This window comes from Ambystoma mexicanum, chromosome 3p (assembly GCF_040938575.1).
Source record: "Ambystoma mexicanum isolate Mex_15411 chromosome 3p, UKY_AmexF1_1, whole genome shotgun sequence".
NCBI classification, from domain to species: domain Eukaryota; kingdom Metazoa; phylum Chordata; class Amphibia; order Caudata; family Ambystomatidae; genus Ambystoma; species Ambystoma mexicanum.
The window spans coordinates 1,003,161,079-1,003,183,351 of NC_090925.1; the positions used below are offsets into that span (position 1 = coordinate 1,003,161,079).

General features: G+C 47.5%; 1 protein-coding gene across 2 annotated transcripts in view; it reads right to left on the minus strand.

The window, feature by feature from the left end:
• Positions 1-22,273, minus strand: part of DLGAP4 (DLG associated protein 4) — a 1,951,934-nt gene that overhangs the window by 440,272 nt on the left and 1,489,389 nt on the right. For both annotated transcript variants that reach the window (XM_069652304.1, XM_069652305.1), the window contains one exon: positions 8,928-9,139. In XM_069652304.1, the coding sequence (XP_069508405.1) occupies positions 8,928-9,139 (212 nt within the window). The remainder of the gene's footprint in view (positions 1-8,927; positions 9,140-22,273) is intronic.

Sequence of the window (22,273 nt, forward strand, 5' to 3'; positions counted from 1 at the left end):
AACGTTAAATGGTGCCTTGACTTCGCTGTTAACAAAGGCCCTGCAATTACTAACATAAAACATTTTACTGTTAGCACCTGCATTCATATGCATACATTTTTAGGTAATTGAAATCGTGATGTGGGGTTAGCACTTGCATGCCAGGGGAGTAATTAGAAGGGAAGTGGTGACATGAGACATCTCATTCTCACAGCAGTCCTTAAGTGTGACGTTTCCGAAATGAAGGCGAGAGGTAGCTGCTTGTAACATTGAAGCTTCACCAGAATAGTCTCATTCGAATGTGAAGATGTTAGATGCCCCCACACAAGGAAGTTTGCCCCTCCCTCACAGCCTCTGATGTTGGCACCTCTGCCAACATTTGAAGTGTTAGTACTCACCTCCCACCGCCCGCGGACATTTTAACCTAGGTGCACCTCTGATGCCATGAACCCACCCCTTAATGAAGTGGCCCCCAGGGCGGCTAAATTTAGGGGTGGAGCTGAACCCACATTCACATAAAACACTTTCACCCATGCATTCATCCACCACTTCTACAACTCCATACATGCATGCATACATAAAACCAAACACAGCATTGACACAAACACCAACATGCACTCATACATACACATATACATACTAATTTAAGTTAATTTAAATACACATATACACATTTAATTTAAAATAAAAAAAACACCTTGTCTTCATGCACCCTTCAAAAGCATCCATGCAGCCGACACGCAGTCATGCTGCCTGAGAGGAGAGAATTCCTCACCCATCAGTCAGCGTGGTCATGCTGAGCAACGTGAACACACTGACTGACAGGCGAGGAGTCCTCTTTTGTCATTCAGCATGTCTATGTTGTCCACTGAATAACGGGAGGCAGCAGAGCTCATTTCTGGGCCCTGCTGTCTCCCATTATTCTGCTGTTTGTTGCAGAGCCAAACGGCTTTGCAACAAACAGCAAAATCATTGCAGGGGCAGAGAGCAGACAGCACACTCCCCCGTGTGAATAAAGGACACAGGAGACTGTGCTGCCTTCTCCTTAGGCGAGGGGGCTGCAAGGCCCCCTGCAAGTGCGAGGCCTGGGGCAGTTTGCCCCCCTGGCACCTTCCTCGTGACGGCCCTGGGTACCTAATTCGTTTTTACTGTGTTACTGTTGCTCTGAAATTGTGGTAAACTAGGGCTTTTTCTCCCCTCGCAGGACTCTCAAATTTAGGTGGCCTCTACACTGGGTACCTAATTCGTTTTTACTGTGTTACTGTTGCTCTGAAATTGTGGTAACTAGGGCTTGCCGCATCATTCCTTTCCGCTTGATCTCGTCTGTCTTCCCCCACTCCCTCCTTATTCCATGGTGCTCTCTATCTCTCCTATCTTCTCTAACTGCTTCTCCATTGACTATCCTGCTCTCCTCACTAAATCTGGTAGGAAAAAGTTTAAAAAGCGTATCCTGGTCTCCAACCCAGGCCTCCCTATCGCTGACACCTACACTAGCGCCGCCTCCAAGGAAACACTTACTGACATCCTCTTTTTCGTGCCTTCCCCTGACCAATGGACCCTTCATATGGTCTCTGTGCTCTCTCCCTTCTCCTCTTCTCCCATTAATGGTGGCACCCTTCGGGATGTCCTCTTGGCCCCCTTCCGCTCCTCTAAGGCCATCATTAATGTCTACGCTAATGGGACCATCTTGGTCCAAGGCCCTCAGGCCAACCTCCACCTCTTTGATAGACGCTTCCCGCGCCTCATCAACTTCCTTTCCTCTCCTGTCCCCTCTTCTCTGTCCTTGGCTACCTTGCCTCCACCCTCTCACCCTGCCCTCTCTCTGGCTCCTTCTTCTTCACCTCCACAGGGCATACCTCTGATCTGCACCCCTCCCCGGAAGTCCTTCAAGGATGGCAACCAACTCCACATTGCCACTCTTAACTCTCGCTCTGCCGTCAAACATTCCTCTGATATCTGTCGCCTTCTTGAGGAACTGGACCTTGACATCCTGGGTCTCACTGAGACCTGGTTCACGGCCAGCTCTGTCGCCAGCTTTACACACTCCTACCTGACGGTTACAAGATCCTCTCCTTGCCCAGGCCCAACTGTGCTGGGGGGGTGTGGTCCTTATCTTCCCTGAGTGGATTCCTGCCACTGCCACTCCTACGCAGACCTACTCCTGCTTTGAATGCCTTGTCTGCCGACTCTCTCTCTCTCCTAGCCATTCCCTTACCGTGGCTACTATCTATTGGCCACCTGGTCAAATTTCCTCCTTCCTCTCTGAGTGGGCTGACCTCTCCTCCTCACTCCTGTCCTTAATCACTCAACTCCTCTTTCTTGGAGACTTCAATATCCACCTTGATGCCTCCTGTCCTCCCTCTAGACTCTTTTGCGACCTCTGCGACTCTCTCTCACTCTCTATTCTCCCGTCTGGGCCGACCCATTCTGGAGGGCACACTCTTGATGCTCTGATCTCTTCTGACCTTCCCCTGTCTGTCCCTCTCTCCACTCCTCTCTCCTGCGAGTGATCACTCTCTCCTATCCTCCCACCTCACCCTCCCTACCCCACAGGCAAAGCCACCCTCATCACTGCCACCCACCTTCGCGGTCATCCGACCCATGAAGCACGTGTCAGTTGAGGGTTTCGCTACCACCTTCTCGCCCCCCCATGCCCCTTTGGCTGACTCCCACCCTGACACAGCCCTCTCCATTCTGCTATATCTGATACCCTTGATATCCTTGCCCCTGTCATGAGAATCCGCCTGAAGCCCAAAGCCAAATGTAACTCTTGGTATGACTCAGATCTCGTCACCCTTAAACGCAAGTGCAGGGTGGCAGAGAGGAAATGGCGTGCTTCATGTTCATCCTCTGACAAACTGGCCTGCCATCTGCTCCAAAGGCAATACCGGCTCTCCGTTCTCACTAAGAAGAGAGCCCTTATCCAAGCCCGCATCTCTGCGGCATCTAACAATTCGGCCGAACTCTTTAAAATCTGCAAGGAGCTGGCCAACCCTGCTGCAGTCTCCACCTCTCCTGTCCCCTCCCAGGCCCTCTGCACGGCACTGGCCTCTCACTTCATTTCAAAAACTCAAGACATCCTGTCCTCACTCTCCTCCTATCACCTCCCCTCCGCTATTCCCTGCTGTCCCTCTGGCCGTTCGGCAGCCACCCCTCCTCCCTCCTTCTTTGCCTTTCCCCTTTTTTTTGCTGACGAGGTTTCGAGACGAGTCCGATCTATGAAAGTCTCTTCAAAACAGGTCCACCCCTGTTCCTCCAAAACTATCAAGGACCACATCGACTCCCTGGCGCCTGCCTTGGCTGACTTCTGCAATCACTCCTTCGCCTCTGGAGTCTTCCCATCCCCCCTCACGCACTCCCTTGTGCACCCTCTTCTCCCCTTCTTAGGAAACCCTCCTCCAACCCCTCCTGCCCATCTAACTATCGCCCAATCTCTATCACTCCCTTCCTGGGCAAGCTCCTGGAGAAACTGGCCATCTCCCAGCTTAATCTCCATGCTGAATCTGTTGGTAGTCTTCATGACCATCAATCAGGCTTCAGAGCTGCCAGAAGCACGGAAACTGCTCTCCTGAACATCCGTGAGGACCTGCTCTCAAACCTTGACTCTAATACCCCTTGTGTTCTCATCTTGCTCGACCTCTCTTCTGCCTTTGACACTGTTAACCACACCATCCTGCTCAACCGTCTCCATGATAACCTGGGTATCACTGGTCAAGCTCTGGCGTGGCTGTCCTCCTTCCTCTCCAATCGACCCTCCCAGGTCCAACTGGGTTCCTTCCTCTCTGACATCTTTTTCTCTACCTGTGGTGTCCCCCAGGGATCTAACCTCTCCCCCTGGCTGTTCAATCAGTATCTTGCACTTCTTGCTCACCGCATAGCCGCTCTCTGTCCCAGCTTTCAGTGCTACGCGGATGATACCCAGCTCATTTTCAAGCTACCCTCGGCCTTCTCTTCCACTTCCCTCATCTCTGACTGTCTTTCTGCTATCCAGGAATGGTGTGCCGCCAACAACCTCTGCCTTAATGCCAGTAAGACTGAGATTCTACTTATCGGCACACCCACTCCCTCCTTCCCTGCAGCTCTCTGGCTGGCCTCCATTGGCACTCTTCCTGCTCCTACCTGCACAGCAAAAAACCTCGGGTCATTTTCGACTCCACACTCTCCTTCTCTCCTCACATCTCTGACGTCTCTAAGAAGTCACACTACCAGCTACACCTCCTCAGAGGTATCCTTCCTTTTCTCTCCTTCCCCCAGAAGCTCACTGTCTCCTGAGCTCTGGTTCTCTCTAGGCTGGACTACTGTAACAGCCTCTATCTAAATCTTCCAGCCTCTACTCTCCGCCCTTTGCAACTCATCCAGAACAGGACTGAGAGACTTGTCCTTGGCCTCAAGCCCAGGGACCGTATCTCTCCAGGACTGAAATCACTACACTGGCTCCCAGTGGCTGCAAGGATTAAGTTCAAAACCCTCTACATTGTCCACAAGGCCTTCTGGGGCCTTGGGCCAAAATCCCTGCAACTCTCTCTTCCTAAATATCTTCCTTCTCGAGCCCTTCGCTCATCCACCTCCAACTACCTCAGGGTCAGCCGCTTCTCCAAGCAACGAGCTGGTGGTAGATCTCTCGCCGCAGCAGGGGCCTCCCTCTGGAACAGCCTTCCTGCCTCCCTGAAACTTGAGGAGAACCATCTCCGGTTCCGGAAGCACCTCAAAACCTTCCTCTTTGCCTCCGCTTTCTCTCCCTCTCTCACCTGCTAAAATCACTGAACCTGCACTAAATATGCAACTGGGCCACTCACCGATCTCATGTCCTGGCCCAGCCACTCTTCCTTGCACTGCCTAAATGCACTACGGGACTGTCTCTGTATCCTACAGCCCCTTTCTCCCGCACTTACCTTTGCACTTGCCACCAGCTGGCCCTATTATTTATCTCGTATTCTATTAACCATGTACCGCACTTTCCTTGCACTTGCCACCAGCTGGCCCTATTATTTATCTTGTATTCTACTAACCATGTATTGCACTTCCCCTCTCCCCTTCCCCTGCACTTTTTCCCTGTCCCCCTACCCTTGCACTTGAGCAATCTGAATGACACCTGGCCTAGCAGGATCGCTGTCTGTCTCCCTTTGTTCCACCACCCCTGCCTCGTCGCGCCTTGAAACACTTGTGTATAGGCGCGTTACAAATGCCATATCATATCATATCATGGTGGGGTAAGTGAGAGTACGCACACGTTCTAATTATATTAACACCTAATACAACCCGACCACCTTCTCTTTCCTAATCTTCCTATTCTGTTTTGAAAACATTGTAACTTCTTTTTCACTTCCTGTCTTTCAATTTTGTAAGGCACTCCGAGACTCTCTGAGTGGAGCCAGAGCTGCATAAAAGTTTAAATAAAATTAAAAAGGAGCCCTAGTGGGTTTATAGTCACTATTTCGAATAACATTTGGTCGAAGGTCAAAATGTCGAAAAAATAATGTAAAAAAAAAAGTTCAATGTCTTTTTTTGTTTGTTTTTTGTTCGAAATTGGGGGTTCCCCCCCCAAAACCCCTTTTAATTTTTTCTTCTGTTTTAACCTTTTTTTTTACTTGCGGAAGCAAAAAAAAACATGTAAATAAAAAAAGAAAGCATTCGAAAAAACTTTTTTAAAAATAATTTTTTCAACATTTTTGTCATTCGACCAAATGTTTTCGACATTTTGACTGGAAACCCCCTAGTGTCAGCGGTGGGGATATTTTAACAGTGACATGATTTTCTGTATTTTCAGGATAATGCAGCGGTGTACTCTCTTTTGCGTGAGTTGCTGATTATTCGGGGGGATACCATTATGTAGTGGTCCAGGCATTGTGCGAATTGGGGTACTAAAGTTTCCTGTGTGTTCTGGTTGTGTAGTTCTGAGATAACCTGTGCATACGGAGAAAAGCAGTTGTTGTGATATGGACGCTCCCTGTTCTTTGTGGAAAGTGTTTTCCTGAGGTTTCTTTGGCCTTATGGGATCTGTAGTTCTAAGCTTTGCAGTGAATTCTGGGAGGCAACCTTCTGTGGTTTTCTGTCCTTTTAGGGGCAGTCTTGTGCTTCCCTGTGCCGTTCTAAAAGGGGCAGTCCTGTCGTGACTGTCTTCTGTGTTTTGGGAGGCGTTGTTATATGGTGTCATTTCTGCATTCTGGGAGCTGTATTCCCTCCTTGCCAATCTGCAAGGCCTAGCACTGTGATGTGCTATGCATGCCACGCTGGGAGTAGTGTGACGTTCTATGCACCCCACAAGACAGTAGTTCTTTATGATGTCATGCAGGGCCGGCCGTAGAGGCAGCAGTGCCCCAGGTGGCAAACAAAAAAATATGCCCCCCACCCTGTGCATGCAGGCGTGGCACATGTTGCAATAGGTGCCAATGCTTTCAGCGCCCTATTGTTATTAAATGCGCTCCGCTCACGAGAGCGGGGCACATATCATTTCAATAGGGTACCTGCCACACCTTCCCCGACCACTTTAAAAGACGCCTCCAAGCTGGCGTGTCGGGGGGCTAATGGCGCCCCGGACAGTTGCCCGGGCGGCCCTGCACTAAGGCCGGCCCTGATATCATGCACTGGCTAGGTGTCACCTCAAGGTATCCAGTGCACTCTGGGGAAGTTCTTTTGTTTCCAGTGCTTTTGAAGTGGTTAAGGCATGCTGGCAACAGTGCCTTATTATGCGTGCATCTTGGTAAATGTAGTCTCACAAGTCTTGTGCATTTTCGCACTTCAAGCCCTTTAGTTTGCTTTCCGCTCAGCGTTGGTCATTGGGCCGGATTTTCCCGGATTCGAAATCTGGCAAGAAATGTCTCCACAGGTCTCAGGAAAACTAGTTCTGCCCATTAATGCAATATGCTTTTGTTCCCAGAACTAGGGTTCAAACTCGGTTCATCGGGACTAATGTTGACTGACTTACCCACTAGACAACTGGACGTCTAGTTAGAATAGTTCTGAATATTTCTGTCAGGATTGTACTCTGCAGAAAATATTCAAGTGCATCTTTGTAAAGATGTGCACCGTTTCTTATTTGCTTGCAACATTATAGGAAAGTCTCCTCCTTTCTTTTGTAATTTGTTAATTCATCTCCTAGAAATGTAAATGTTTATTTTTTGGGGGAGGGGGATGACAAACATCTCCTGAGTTCACCCATGCCCCTAACCACACCCTCCTAACCCTCTCCCCCGACAAACGCCGATGGGATACCCCAGTTAATCATTTCCATTTCCAGAACTGCTTCCCCTCTAAATGGGTCTTGAACCCCTCCTTTCTCTTCTTCATCAACAGAGCTGGAGAAAACACCCCCTGAGAGTTGGGCGGCTGCACAATGGCCAGATTTCAGTTATTGAGACCCCTTACATTTAAACATGGTCACAAGAATGCCTCCACTTACGAGATATGAAAGTACCGACCATTGTGGTGTGCCTGATGCACAAGACAGCTCGTTCAAGGATGCCTCAAGCAGTGGCAGAGCCAGGAAGAGGACATCGGGATATCCACCCCCCCCCAGACTCCATCTGGTGCCCAGTGCATCACCCAGCCTCCTGCTGGTGCCCTGTTATCTGCCCCATGGCACCAAAAGCTGCCTCCGCTACTGGTCTTGAGAGTTAGAACCATCAGTAACCCAAGTCCGAAGGGTGCTAAGGTATCCCACAATGGGCTTCCCGTATTCAGTTTGACTCGGCTTGCTACCCTTAGTCCTGGTTGTGAATTGAAATGTTAGGTCTCCAGACTCCATAATACAGGGGTGCGATGGAGGACTGGACGTGCTGGACTTTCCTTAATGTGGGTGGGTGAATGCGTCACACCCCACCCCGTGACATTTCAGGTCTTTCCTGTAAGGTCACTATCTATTGAGACTGGGCCTTCAGGATGCCCCTGGATCACAGAGCTCTGATGATATCCCTGACACAGCGCAGAGAAAGACCTTCCTGATTCTCAATTCCTGTAAGAAAAGTGTCCTACACTCCTGTCCCCTCTTCTCATCGCCTCGTGCAAGGGATTCACCACTTTCAGGCTGCTATGCAAACGTTTTGGCGGGCCCCTTGGGCGCCACTATTGCTTCCTGCCCTTCAAAGAAGGCTTATGAGCGAAGGCTCCTAACCAGCAGCTGGGTGTTCCTAACTTCAGACCAGGTACCTCTTCCTAAAGCCCCCTTCCCGCAAATATGTTGATGTTGTCAAGTCAACAACCCCCACAAAGTTTGTGCTCAATGAATCCTAGTAAGGCTGTCATTTGGAGAGTGAATACTAAATTGTGAAACGGGTTGGCACGGCTTTGTGTGTTGTTTGTGGAGAGAACTATGCATACTTGGTTAAGTCAGGAGAAGCAGTATTAAGGCAAATCCTTGTGGTAACCACACATATATCATCCATCAGTGGCGCAACGCCATTGAGCTGATCGGGCTTCAACCACCCCCGAATTTTGGGCTATGTTGACCTGGCTGACCTACAGAACTGTGACCGGACAGAACAAGACACATGTGAAACGGTGCCTGGGCTTCCCTGTTAACAAAGGCCCTGCAAAAACTAACATAAAGCATTTCACTGTTAGCACCTGCATTCATACGCATACATTTTTAGGCAACTAAAATTGTGAAGTGGGGTTAGCACTTGCATGCCAGAGGAGTGATTGGAAGGGTAGAGAGGGGACAGGAGACAGCTCATTCTCACAGCAGTCCTTAAGTGGGGGCCTTCTGAGTCAAAGGAGAGAGTTAACTGCTTGTAACATTGAATCTGCTCTAGAATAGTCTCATTAGAATGTGAAAATAAGTTAGATGCCTCCCACACAAATTGGTTTACCTCTACCCCACCGTCTCTGAAGTTAGCGCCTCTCCCAACATTTGAAGGGTTACCCCCCCAAATGTAGTTTTCTTTGCGCCTCTGCCTTCAATGGAGGAGGAAAGTGGGCATCACACAGACAGGGCTTCTGGAGCGGGTTACCTGTGGGTGATGCTCTGCTCGCCCAGGGACTGCTGCGTGGCCTTCAGGTAACTCTGCCGTCGAGCTGCCGTCTTCGGAGATGGCTTTGGACTTCCTTCCGATTCTTCGCTGTCATCGTCCCCCATTGCTTTGATGTAGCTGCCGCTGCGCATGCGCCGACATGGGATCTCGCTGTCCTGGATTAACGTGTTGTTCCACTCCCCCACGGGCACCTGAAAAAGCATGGAAAACACTCTGTTACGTCTGGCCAAAAGAAATTTGCTTGTGGGAGGAAAAGGCTTGTGTATACTCAAACAGGTTATGTTATATTATCTTGCATCTATACAGTGCCTCCTGAAATAATTCGGGGCTTCGAAGCGCTCTGAGAGGCCAGAGGAGGAGTTAAAAGGATCAGTCAACAGTACTAGAAGTAGTAATATTATAGTTGCTTAGCAATGAACAAATCACCACCCCAGATGGACCAGCTAATCCAAAGCATCTTTAGTTTGCAGTGACACTTTGGGAAACAAACTTGATGGTCTTTGTATGGTTTCCTTCTGTTTGCTTCTCAGTGAAATGTGAATGCCATATGTACATATGTAATAGCCCCCTTTTCTTATTTCCCTTGTGTAAAGGTAGGCATTGCATGCTGCAAAGCCACCTTCAGAAGCAACCCTATGTTAGGTCCTGGGGTTGCTATGGGGACCATGCACATCTGCCCACTAAGAAATGAGACCCCCTACTGGGGATATATAGAAATACCCCAGAGATCTTCCACACATCTCAAGACCCTGACAAGCTGTGGGAGAGCCCCCTCCTCACAACGAAGGCACGCTCCCTTACTTTCAATGGAGTCCCCAGTTCTGTGCAACAAGGGGGCAAGAAGCACCCAGCAATAGTCGGAGGTGAAGGAAAATACACCCCAGCACGCATGCGCCTCATGCCCAATGAGCACCTCCCCTCACCTGGCAATGATGTTACAGTGGAAAATCTGACTGTCCATTCAGCAGCGCTTGCAAATTCAAAACATATAATTAGCCTAAAATCCACCCTGGAAACACCAATTCCAAATTCCAAAGGAAAGGGGAATTAAGTAGGCCCCAGAAATGTAAACATTCCCAAAGGTGACATCATTTTACCTGCAACGAGTCAGCAAATCCGAAGAGAGGGAAACAGGTTGCTGAGCCAACAAATGCACAAAGCACAGGGCAGGGTCTCAAGATCACCACACTCATGTTCTAAGCAAATCCCCCCGCGTTCTGAACTGAAAAGCTTCACTCCCAATCAGATCACTGCAGAGAGACACCTGACCACCCCCAGCCGGTAGGCACCTGCAGGGCCAGATCTTTTAAAAAACGCGCTGTGTACTCAGTCTGGAATAAGGGAAGCAGAATTGAAGGCATGCGTAAGAGAGTTGTGAACACAAAGCCACGTGAGAGGCCTGGAGTGCTGAGAAGAGTCAAAGGGGCCAGGAGCCTGGGGAGACTGCACAGTGCAAGGCACTGTTATCTCTGTATGTTGAACAATTCATCTTGTCTTTTGGAGTGGGAGACAGAGAGAGACAGAACAAGTGCAACAGAAAGAGAGAGAGAGAGAGAGAGAGAGATAGTAAGAGAGCCAAAGAGGGAGAGAGAGAGAGCGAGAGAGAGCCCCCTTGGAGAAAGCCAGAACCTGTAAGAAAACCAGACTCTGGGAGATAGGTAGAGGGAGACAGCCAGAGGCCAGAGTGAAGCCACTGCTTACTGGGAGCTATGGCCTAGTCCCTGACACACATCTGAGCGAGCAAAAGGAGAGGACACTGCACAGAGTCTGCTCGGGTCTATATCCCAGAAGCTGACAGAGACTAGAACAGGGAGGAAGAAAGAGGAGGTTCTGACCATAGCAGGAAGCAGCAGGAGAGATCCAGAGCTCTGGGAAGAGCCCACGCCCAGGAGGGCTAAACTTGGCAGGGGAATTATAATAACTTCAGTCTGCCAAGCAACCAGGCATGGGGGCAGACGTTCCTGGTGGTAACTGTTTTGGGTAGTCCTCTGACTGGGGCGGGGGCATCAACATTCCTGCTATTACGGTATCTCCAAAGCCAAGCGGGAATAATGCATTCTTGCTGGTCTGCGTCTGCTACAAAGGGGGACCTCGGCAGACTTTCCATCACCCATGAGGGCCAGCACCAGACACAAGAGAAGCCAGGCAGCGCACAGAAGTCTGCTTAGTGCTACATCCCTGCACTGGGAGTTTGCCAAGAAGACAGCATGGAGAAATATCCTTGCAACTCCGTAGAGTCCACTTTAGAATAGACCCCTGCACTTGTTCTGTTCCCCATCATGCTGTCACTGTCAGCTGAAGCTGACAATGTTATAGCCTCATGGAACAAGGAAAAGGACTCCTTCTGAGCTGTAAAAGGCTATTAGCACATTGGCAGTAGCAATAGATCTATTGGATGTTTGGTGAAGTAAAATGTTACTTTGTGAGTTAATTAAATACCCAAACTGGCTCAGTACATTAAAGGTGGTTTTATTTTGAGTTTAAATAGCAAGGTTGTTTACATAAATTAAGTATTTTAAATGCAAAGTTGGTAAAACTGGATTGGGTTTAGCACGAGAATGCATCAGGCGTCATGAAAAAGTAAACAGTTTATCAATACGAAAGTGAAGGCCTACTTCCATGTTTTAGGTTTCTCTCTGGTGTGTTAACAAGGGTGTTGCTGCGAAAAAAGGTCCTCCCAGAAAGGAAGTGTCTTCTTGAAAGATATATCACTTGGAAACTCCTTTGTGATTGCCCTTTCTGCTTTTGAAGTCCACATTTTTAGAATACAGTCAATACCAGTAGTTATCAACTGCTCTCTGGAGATTCTGATTGGCTGAGAAGAGGTCAATAACCATCTCCATGTGCTAATATATAATAAAGCCCTGGCAGGACTAGATGCCACCCGGAGAACCGAGAAGCCTTTACCCCACCCCATTGTTTTGTTCCATCCCCTCTTATACACATTGACCTAGTCAAGCCGTATAGGATCGCTGTGTGGAATGTTAGGTCGAGGCGGGCGCGCAAGGGTTCAGGGATGGTTGGGAGCGAGTGATGAGAGCGGAGGGTGTGGGGAGTGGCCCAGGAGCTGCCATATAATAACAATTGATTCTTACTGTGCTTACCACCTCGTTGTCCTCTTTCGGCTCACCATATTGGCAACAAGCTTTTGAGGGGGGATTCGTGCCGTGGATGGTAGCGGCGTGGCAGCCCCTACACGAGGGGTATCAGTGTCAGCTGGGTGTCAGTTCCAAGTCTGGCATGTGGCTGTTGGTCCGGGCAGCAGGCAGACCAGAGTGCTGAGTTAGCAATGTGTGAAGCAGTGAGCCGGACCGGAGTGAAATTTAGGAGGACGTTTGGGTCCTGAGATCTCACCTTGGAGGTCCATTAGAAAGACTTTACTGTTGAATTATCTTCTGTGTTGTGCTAACCTATGATTCACGTCACTGCAGAGCAAGCATTGCCTCAAGTAATTGTGGATTGGAATTCTGCATATCATTTTTTCTTTCCTCATGGCTGCTGTAAGTATGGCACCGCCGACTGTATTTTTGGCTAAAGCTGGCACACCTCCCATTGTGTGGAAGAAATGGAAGAAACTCTTCGACACTTAGCGTCTAGCTATTGGCGGCAAGAAGTTTTCAGCGTCAAGGAGAGGCTCTTCTGTTCCGTAACCTAGGGACTGAGGGGCATCCATTTATGATAGTCTTCCAAGCATCGCATCAGAGGTAGCAGGGGAGGTGGATAAATATATGAAGACTATTGTCAAGTTGCAGAAACATTATGTACTAAAGTGTAACACTGTCTTTGAATGCCACACATTCTTTTAAAGCATCCAAGGGGCTGATGAACCCATTGAGAATGTTATGGCTGCACTGTACATGTGCTCTTTTGGATAGATTTCAGATTTGCCAATTAGAGATCAAATAGTGCATTGCATGAACAATCCAAAGCTTGAGGGAAGATTATTGGCTAAAGTTTCTGTTAGCATTGCTCGCAAGTATTGAGAAAACAGCAAAATATGTAAAAGAAATTAAATTGGATAAACAAGAGATTCACTAAGTAAATTCCATCATGTAAGCCCAGGACAAAAAGTGAATAGAAGGGCTGAAAGACCAAAGATGTTTTCGGTGCAGTAGCCATAGGCACCTCTCTAGTCATTAGTTCTGCCCAGCGAGGATGCTGTATGTCTGTGATGCAAGAGTAAAAGACATTATGCCAGAGCGAGAGAACTGGGTCTAGACAAAGTATTCGACAATGTTGTCAAGTCAGTAGAAAACATTGAAATTGGCAGTGTGACCTGCAATCTCGTGTTTGAAATAGCTGCACTTGAATCACCGCAAAGGGGACCTATTGATACTTTTCTCCTAGATGGTGCCCCGATCAGTATGAAAGCTGACAGTGGCTCGTGGTGGACAATAATCTCAATTGAGACGTATAAGAGTCTGGGTAAGAATTCGGAGGACTTAGAACAGCCGGATGTTAACCTCGTTGGCCATCCTCCACAAACACCAGATCCCAGTCCTACTTAAGGATAACCTAACCTGCAGCTCTGATTGTGAATCACTGCTAGTAAAGTTTCAACTCTCCCCCTCTACCACCCACAGCTTTCTACTCCTTTACAGACCCCCTGATGACAACAGGAATTTTGCAGACTCCCTCAGAGATGCCCTATTCGGGATCCAGTCATATTTTCGAATACTTATTTTCGAAATGCAATTCCGTTGAAAACATTTTGCCGAAACATTTTTTTTTAATGTATTTTTTTAAGTGTATTTATATTTTTTTGGGTTTCGTTAGTAAAAAAAGTGTTACAAAAAACAGGGGTTTGGGGGGAAAGACCATTTGAAAAATAAAAAATAAAAAAAACATTCGAAAAAGTTTTTTTCGGCAAAATGTTTTCGAGAAAATGGCATTAGAAAATAAGCCATTAGAAAAAGTCACTATAAACCGCCCTATTCACCATCCTTCTCACACCATATTAGGAGATTTCAAAATCTGGTTCAATAATCCCTCAAACTTCATGACCCATTTTCTCACTGATAACCTTGAAGCCCTGAACTTCACACAACTCATATCTCTCCCCACCCACTGTGCAGGCTACACCATCGATTCTGTATTCAGTACCGCAAACTTGATATCCACCTTGCCCCCTGCCTTTAATCTATACAGATCACTCTGCAATCATCTTCTCCCTCCTGATCTCCCCACCCTCCCTCTCCAGGATCATCACCCTGCCCTCTCCAACTTCTCCCGCCCACATCCCTCTCTGGAATAAAGTCACCATTAATCCTGATCTAGCCAATTCCCTCCTAAACTCACTCCCAGCACTCTCACTCCAGGAAGGTACTCCAGCCATTGAACCTTTCGATCATTGGCTCTCCAGCGCCCGATCCCCCTCACTCCAATGAGTCGTACCTCTCAGAGACAGGGCCCCAACCCCAAGTGGTACACAACCCACCTCAAATCTTTCAAAACCCTCAAGCACCGACTGGAGCGGACCTGGAGAACCAACCCCACAATTCAAAACAAAACATCTCCTACAAGACTGACAAGGGCATACCAATAAGATAAAATTAGTAAAGCCAAAAAATCCTTCTACGGGAACCAAGTCTTCAACTTCCATAACCCCAGCCACGAACTGCACAGTATCATTGCAGAATTCAAGATTCCAGGCTGCTCAGCCCCTCGCCCCTAACTCCCAATCTCTCTGCGACGAACTGTTGGAACACTTTCACAATATCGCTATTGATAGACACTGTGCCATCCTTTCAAAATGAGAATTGACACTCCCTTACCATTCCCCTCGCAATCCCAGCCCCACTCTACCCTCCATGCCAGTCTTCTCCTCTTTCTCCCCCATAGCACACATGGAGTATCTCAAGCTTTCAGCGCAAAGCCAAGCGTTAGGTTCCCCTGACACCCCTGTCCACCCGCTTTTCTCAAGAACATCCTAAAAACATGTGCAGGCAGCATTGCATGCCCTATCATCTACCAGTCCCTCTCCTCAGATTTCTTCCTGAAGGCCTTCAAAACCTCTTACATCATATCTCTCCTCAAAAGGCTAGCTCAAGCTCCTTCTTTCCCCCAACTACTGCCCTATTTCCAACACTCGCTTCATTGCCAAACTCTTGGACCGCACTGCATACAAACAGCTCTGCCCCTGCACAGAAACCAACAACCTTCCTGACCCAGCCCAAACAGGTTCTGGACCCTCACAGGAACGGAGTCTTCTCTACTGTCAGTTTGGGATGAATTAAAAATAACAGCAAACTTGGAAGGATACGCTGCGCTCACCCTTCTCGACCAATCTGCCGCCTCAGCCGCCACTGACCACACCATTCTCACAGACAGAATACACTCCTTAGGAATCAAAGACTCTGCTCTAACATGGATCTCCTCCTTTGTCCCAAAACGCTCACAAAATATGCTCATCCCTCCCTTTCTCAAATCGCTCTTGCTCTGTGTAGAAAGGGGTCCTTCAGAGAGCCTCCCGGTCTCCCCTCCTCTTCAATATCTACCTTAGCCCACTTACGCACTCATCCATTCTCATAACCTCATCTGCTACAACTACGCTGATGACACCCAGATCATCCTCAAGATCCCAAAGTTGCTAGCCTCCCCCCACCCGGACCTGTCCTCCTGCCTTTCTGAGATCGGCCACTGGATGACAATCTACCACCGCCTCCCCTACACTGGCAAAATGGAAATCCTATTATGCAGCAAATCCACCGTCCTTCCCCTGCCTATCCCCTGAACACACTCCCTAAGACTCGCCCTGCAGCATCTACTTATGTTAAAAATCTCTGATGCACGCTGGACTCAAATCTGTCAGTCTCCCTCGACATCAACTCTGTGTCCAGAACATGCTTCTTCCACCTATGCATACTCAGGCAAATCTTCCTGTACCTCACCTACCCACACCAAATCTCTGCAATCCTTGCCATCATCCTCTTCCACATGCAAACTCCCTTTACTTAGGTCCTCCAGCATACTAGCTCAGAAGCTCCAAAGAATCCAAAACTCTGCTGCCCGGCCCCTGCTTGGGCTCTCACCAAGAGAACTTATTAGCCCTTCACTCAGAGTGCTACACTTGCTCCCTATCAGTGGCAGACTACCTTTAAAGCCATTTGCATCACTCGCCATGCCCTCCACAAAACTGGACCTGAATTCCTTCAGGATAAATTCACATGCAATCCCCCATTACAACTCCACTAGATTGGGAGGATCCTTGCTCTCCGTCCAAGCCCCCACCATCTTGAACTCGCTTCCACTCAACATCCGCCACCTTGATAACTACCTCTCCTTCAGAAAGGCCCTCAAAACCTGGCTATTCCCTATGGTAACCTGAAACCCCCTTCCCACCTTTATGTCTATCGCCACTGCCTCATTGGGAGGATAGCTCAGCAGCAAGGTGCTCGCCTTGGAAGCGAGACGACACTGAGCAACACAGGTTCGATCCCCGAGCCCGTGCTTAGAAACCTCTGGGTATTAAGTGCGTTATAAATAACCTATCATATCATAACATATCATACATCAACCCCACCTACACCCAAACACAAACAAGTCACGTGTTCACACACCTATAGGCAGATGCTGGCAGTTGTTGTGGTGGCCCACTCTACACACACCACAAACACAGACAAGCCTCTTGTACATAAACCCACAGGTGGATGCCGCGCATTGTCGGAGCACCCTGCCGAACACACCCATCCGCTGACCACTCAGTGTACTCGAACACACACCTATACGAATACAAGATGAACTAGGCCAGCATGTCCTGTTGTAATCTAGAGATAGCTCAGCCTTTACAGATGACCCATGCACCAGCTACTTTAAAGACAATTGCACATTAAGAACTGTAAAGATTAGCACAGGTACTGCTCTGGAAGAGATGGGGATGGTTAGCAGAGGTGCTTCTCTTGGAAGATCGGTGAAGCTTAGACGGACTGAAGAGTGGTCAATGTGCTGCATCCGGACAGATCAGTAGTGGACCCTTTGGGTGGCACCTTATAATGTTAACCTGTCTATTGCGCTCAAAATTGTGTGAATGTAACCTATCCTTTGTACTTAGAAATCTAACTCATTATGATACATGCAGGCATCCTTGATACTGCCCTAAGAAGATGCATGAACGGTAACCTATTATGGAATGCAGAAGTTATAGAGTAAGACTATAAGGCTAGCCTGTCTATGGTGCTAGAAAATCCTATGACCCTAGAATTTAAGGCAGCCTGTCTGCCACGTCGATTAAACAGTATAAGATAGCCGGTCCATTTGTGCTTAGAGGACTTTGAGGGTAGCCTGTAAAGAGCGCATAGAAGAGCAAGTGAGGCTAGCTTGTCTCTTTACACAGACAATTGTATTGCAGAGCAAGTCTAAGGAAAAGCTCCATCCGAGCTTAAGGTATGTTTAAATACAACACTTTGGTGGAAAAGTGCCGCAGACACGTCTATCTATCCACATACTCTAGATTGCGGCTATGTCTACGGCAAATTCAGTACAGCTGGACACATAATGGCTTTGCGCCTTACAGCAGACTTGCCTTAGCATCTCTGCCATTATAATACAGCAGCAACCTATGTCAAATTTCAGTCTAGCTGGTCACATGCCAATTCTCTTGCACTAGCCCCCTGTCGGGACCTCGGTCAGTGCCCATACACATGCCTGACCTCTTGAGTTGCTTACTGGAGCCTAGCCAGCCCACCTAAATCCTAATCTTGGCCAAATGCACACATGCATTCTAAGCCTTTTATGAGAATGTTTTCCCATACCTGGACTTCGATCCAGAAGGTGTTCCTACCACAAAGTGCTTTGAGGCCATACAAATGGGTAAAGTCTCTATATAAATGACAATTACTACTACTGTAGCGATGGGGACATTAAAATTGGCCTAACAGGAAGATTCCATGTCAGAATAGAGTAAATGGAGCATAAGTGTGAAGCTTGGGTTTATGTGTCCTTGAAGGGGTCATCTCTTTTAGGTTGTAAAGAACAGGATAAACTCAGTATTCGCATTGAGGCGTCCCAGTCCACTCCAGTGTCTGTGGCATCTGTAAAGGATAAAAGGACATATAGATACCCATAAGTGTTTTCAGATGTACTGGGTAGACTTAAGAACTTCAAACACTGTATCATACTTAAGGATAATGTGCCACAGGTAGTACATAAGGTACATCCGGCCCCATGGAAGATGCAAGATGCCTTAAGAAAAGAAATGGACCGATTGTTAAAGCTAGGAATCAGTAAACAAATTGAGGGGTCACAGTGTTTGACACCCATCGTTATTGTGGCCAAACCAAATGCAGTATTTGCTTGTGTGTAGACCTGAGGGATCTCAACAAGTCTATATGGGGCGACTGCCATCCTATGCCAAAGATATCTGAGGAACTTCCCCTGTTCGGCATACCACCAGAGAGTAATGTTGGAGCATTGCCAGCATGTGACATCATTCATTACCTGGTTGGGTACATTTAATTTCTGTCGCATGCCATTCGGGTTGGCATCAGCAGCAGCGGTTTTCCAATGAGTCATGGATCAATCGTTGGAGGGTCTCACAAATGTGATGGTGTTCCAAGATTACATCTTAATTTATGTTGAGGACATGAATCAACACGATTGTTGTTTGGAAGGTTTTTTGAATTGCCTCAAGTGTAATGGATTAATGGTGGAAAGAGAAAAGTGCAAGTTGGCAGTGGAAGAAGTAGATTACCTTGGCCATAAGTTGCCAGCATAACAATACTTGTAGGGACTAAGGTAGTTTATAACCTCCAGCTTGGTTGTATTCTTCAACCACTCTATTTGTTTGTTTAGGCCCTGCCCCACATTTTTAGTGAGGTATACGAATTCCTGTTTTTTTTTCAAAAGTTTTCTTTTAGCCACATTGTTATCATTTCCAGTGCTCACTTGGCATAGTACTGTCCATTTTGTATTCTGCTGCTGTATGCATGCATTCAATAAAGTGGGATACTGGAGGTGCTGTCTCCACCCTGTTTTTTTCTACAGCTTTTATGTTCTGTGATCCTTATTTTTATTTTCCTTTCCATTTTATATGTGCACCGTTTTCCGTATGGACACCAAATTCCATAAACTACCATCTTGGAGTTGCAATTAGTAACACTTTGCTGGGTCCACTGTCTCTGAAGCCCTGAGTCCATTTCTTTACTTCTGCACATTTGAGTGAAAGGTTTTCGGCACCCAAAAGAATTTCAGCTGGTAGGGGGAATGTGGTAATTATCGAGTGGGTGGTGTGTGGTTGCAGAAGGATGTGGTGTTGAGTGGGGGGGGTAATGTCGGAAGGTGTTGGAGATGCAGTCGGGTGCATCATAAGAGGAGGTGCGTTTAGGTCATGTGAGAGTTTGCAGGAGTGCCAGAAAACGGAATGTCCCTTCAAGATGGGATGACCATGTGGTTTGTCGCTGATGTGCGGCCTACCATGACCCGTGTGAGTGTCTACAATTGAGTGCTTGCTTAAGCTAGCTATGTTTTCCATTACAATGTATATAGTTGCAGTTAGGTTCAGTTATCGTACTTGTTTATTTTCTCTTCTTGTGTAGTGTTTGTACTGTTCGGTTCCAACCTACCACCACGAGGTTGGCCAGGTAACTTTCATTTTTTAAATGTTATGGGGGGAGAAGGGGTTGTGTGGAATGTTAGGTCGAGGCGAGCACGCGATGGTTCAGGGACGGCTGGGAGCGAGTGATGAGAGCAGAGGATGCGAGGAGTAGCTTAGGGGCTGCCAAATAATAAAAGTTGGTTCTTACCATGCTTACCGCCTCGTCCTCTTTCGGGCTCACCACAATCTCCTAATTAGTTATAACCTTCACTGTTTCCAACAGGCATCTTCCAAACCCATCATGCTATGTGCGTTCAGCAGGGGTATTGCTAGGTCTGGAAAAGATCTGGGCTACGCTAATCTTGGGACTGTCGAGACTCGGGCTAGCAAGTCTTTTGGTTGTAGCTCGTGAGCTTCTATCTGGGGCTAAAGGTGTAGAACTTAATTTCCTGTGCCGCAGGTGTTCCATTGATGCCACAGGCATTCAACTGAGTAGGGACCCAAAAGTGCACTTCCAGTCTGAGCCTAACATGAAATTCAGGGCCTATATTCGGATGTGTTGGGGATTTTTTGAATGTTTGACCCTTCGATTTAGGTTTTTGAAGAAGGAAACAACTCCAACGTGAGCTGGCATGGACTGTGGGAAGTTCTCTGCTTCCATACCGGCAGTTTAGGACTCTAGTAACCTTATCATTTTGGAAAAGGCAACTATACATAATGTGCCACATAAGAAAAAATTGATTTGAATGCCACAGTTACACACTTTCTCCCATTTCAAAATGCAAACAGTTTATTGTTCCACCGCAGTGCTGCAGAAAGCGAAAACAGCCACCATCACAGGGCTATGCCATGGACCCAGGGGCTTCTCTCATCCATGGATAGAATCCCAAAATCCAACACAATTTAAAAAAAGAAATGAAAAAACAGATCAGAAATGTCTGAGTGCGACAAGACTTCAAATCTTTGCCAGGTTCTCATAGGGACCCTCTGTTTAATCCAAATGAGAGAAAGGTCTACTGCGCTCCTAGACTCTTCTGTCTTAGACCTATTGTGGATGCACACTTATCTGTCGGCTGATCCTTCCCGGCAACAATCAATTTAACATGATTCTATATTCAACAAAAGTATGAGTGCCCCCCTGCTGAGAAAGAAGTCAGCATCCAATTATCTGATCAATGGAATGGGACCAATTCACAAGCGCCTACAATCGCGTTAGCTCTCTCTCTTTGCAATACCACATCAGGTATTTCTATTTGCCTATCTTGCACGGTAACGGATTTGCTGGCGTTTCACCTCTCCGCAGGAGTTCCCGGAGCCCGAATAATGCCAGACCCTAACTGCAATATTAGATTTGATCATGTTCGAGACAAAAAAGCATCTGCATAAGAAGCCTCATTCTAAGACAGCAGTCTACAATCTGCAGATTTTTTTTGTGCAATTTTCTGGACTACTCTTCCCATGATTCCCAACATCGACTATGCTGGGTAAAGCTTATAGGCATCTCTAGTCCCACAATTCTGGACAGCCAAAGGTTGCAGAACCCAGCTCTAAGAGTACAGTAAATAGCTGACATCCCTTTGGATCATTTCCCACTGCTACCCATAAGCACTCTTGCCCACTGAAACAGTAAATGATGCATCCAGAGCTCATCCTTAAAAATAACAACCGAGGGCTGTGTGTGCGTGTTCAAGCACATGCTTGGGTGCACACCTTAAACAGAGCACATGTTAAAAACTCTGTTTCAAATATTAAAATGAAACCCAGACTCTTTACCATGATAAAGGCAACCTGTCAGTAGAATTAGTCAGAACTCTTCAATACTCCTCCCTTTTTTGCCACCTTTTACATCAAATCATTGTCTCCTTAAGGAATTTGATCAGAACAACTGCCTTCAATCATTTTTATGTACTTGGATTTCAATATCGCCAATCACATCTGGCCTCTTATTTAAAATTGCATAAAGATTGGTGGACTTGTGGTAGACTTTCTCTCCAAGTCTGAATTCATTGTTGATTTTCAATGTTAATTTTAACCCTAGGAATTACCATGGCTGCCTGGCCTGGAAGGCACTCCCTTCAAGAGGAATGCCAACACATAGCCCTCACTTATGGGGGAGTTTACTCACTCTAGGTCATGGGTGCACAACATACGGCCCGCGGGCCAGTTGCGGCCCGCCATGCTCATTTGTCCGGCCCGCGAGGCACAAACACTTTCCTAATGGAGGGCGGCCCGCAAGCAGCATCGGCCGCCCTCCATTAGGAAAGTCTTTGTTGTCTTCCGGGCCGGAGAAAACACTGGCCGTCATTGGCTCAGCACACACGCACCACGTCGCTCCTACGAGCCACGTAGTGCGTGTGTGCTGCACCAATGGAGGGCCAGCACTACGGCTGGCGTGGTCCATAAGGCTTGATGCCGGAAGGCATTTCAGCCTTGGACCATGCCAGCCGTAGTACAATTCCAGCGACTTCCAGCTTACCTGCCTTCCAGCACGTCTCCGGTAAGTGGTCTGTTTGTGTTTGTGTGTCGGTCTGTTTTGCTGTATGTTTGTGGGTGTATGTTGAGATGCGGAGTGGGGGTGGGGTGTCGGATGTGTATGACTGTTTGGATTTTAATGTTTTTTGTGTGTATGTTGAGATGCGGGGTGGTGGGGTGTCGGATGTGTATGAATGTTTGGATTTGAATGTTTTTTGTGTGTATGTTGAGATGCGGGGTGGGGGGGTGTCGGGGGTGGAGGGGGGTGTCGGATGTGTATGAATGTTTTGATTTGAATGTTTTTTGTGTGTATGTTGAGATG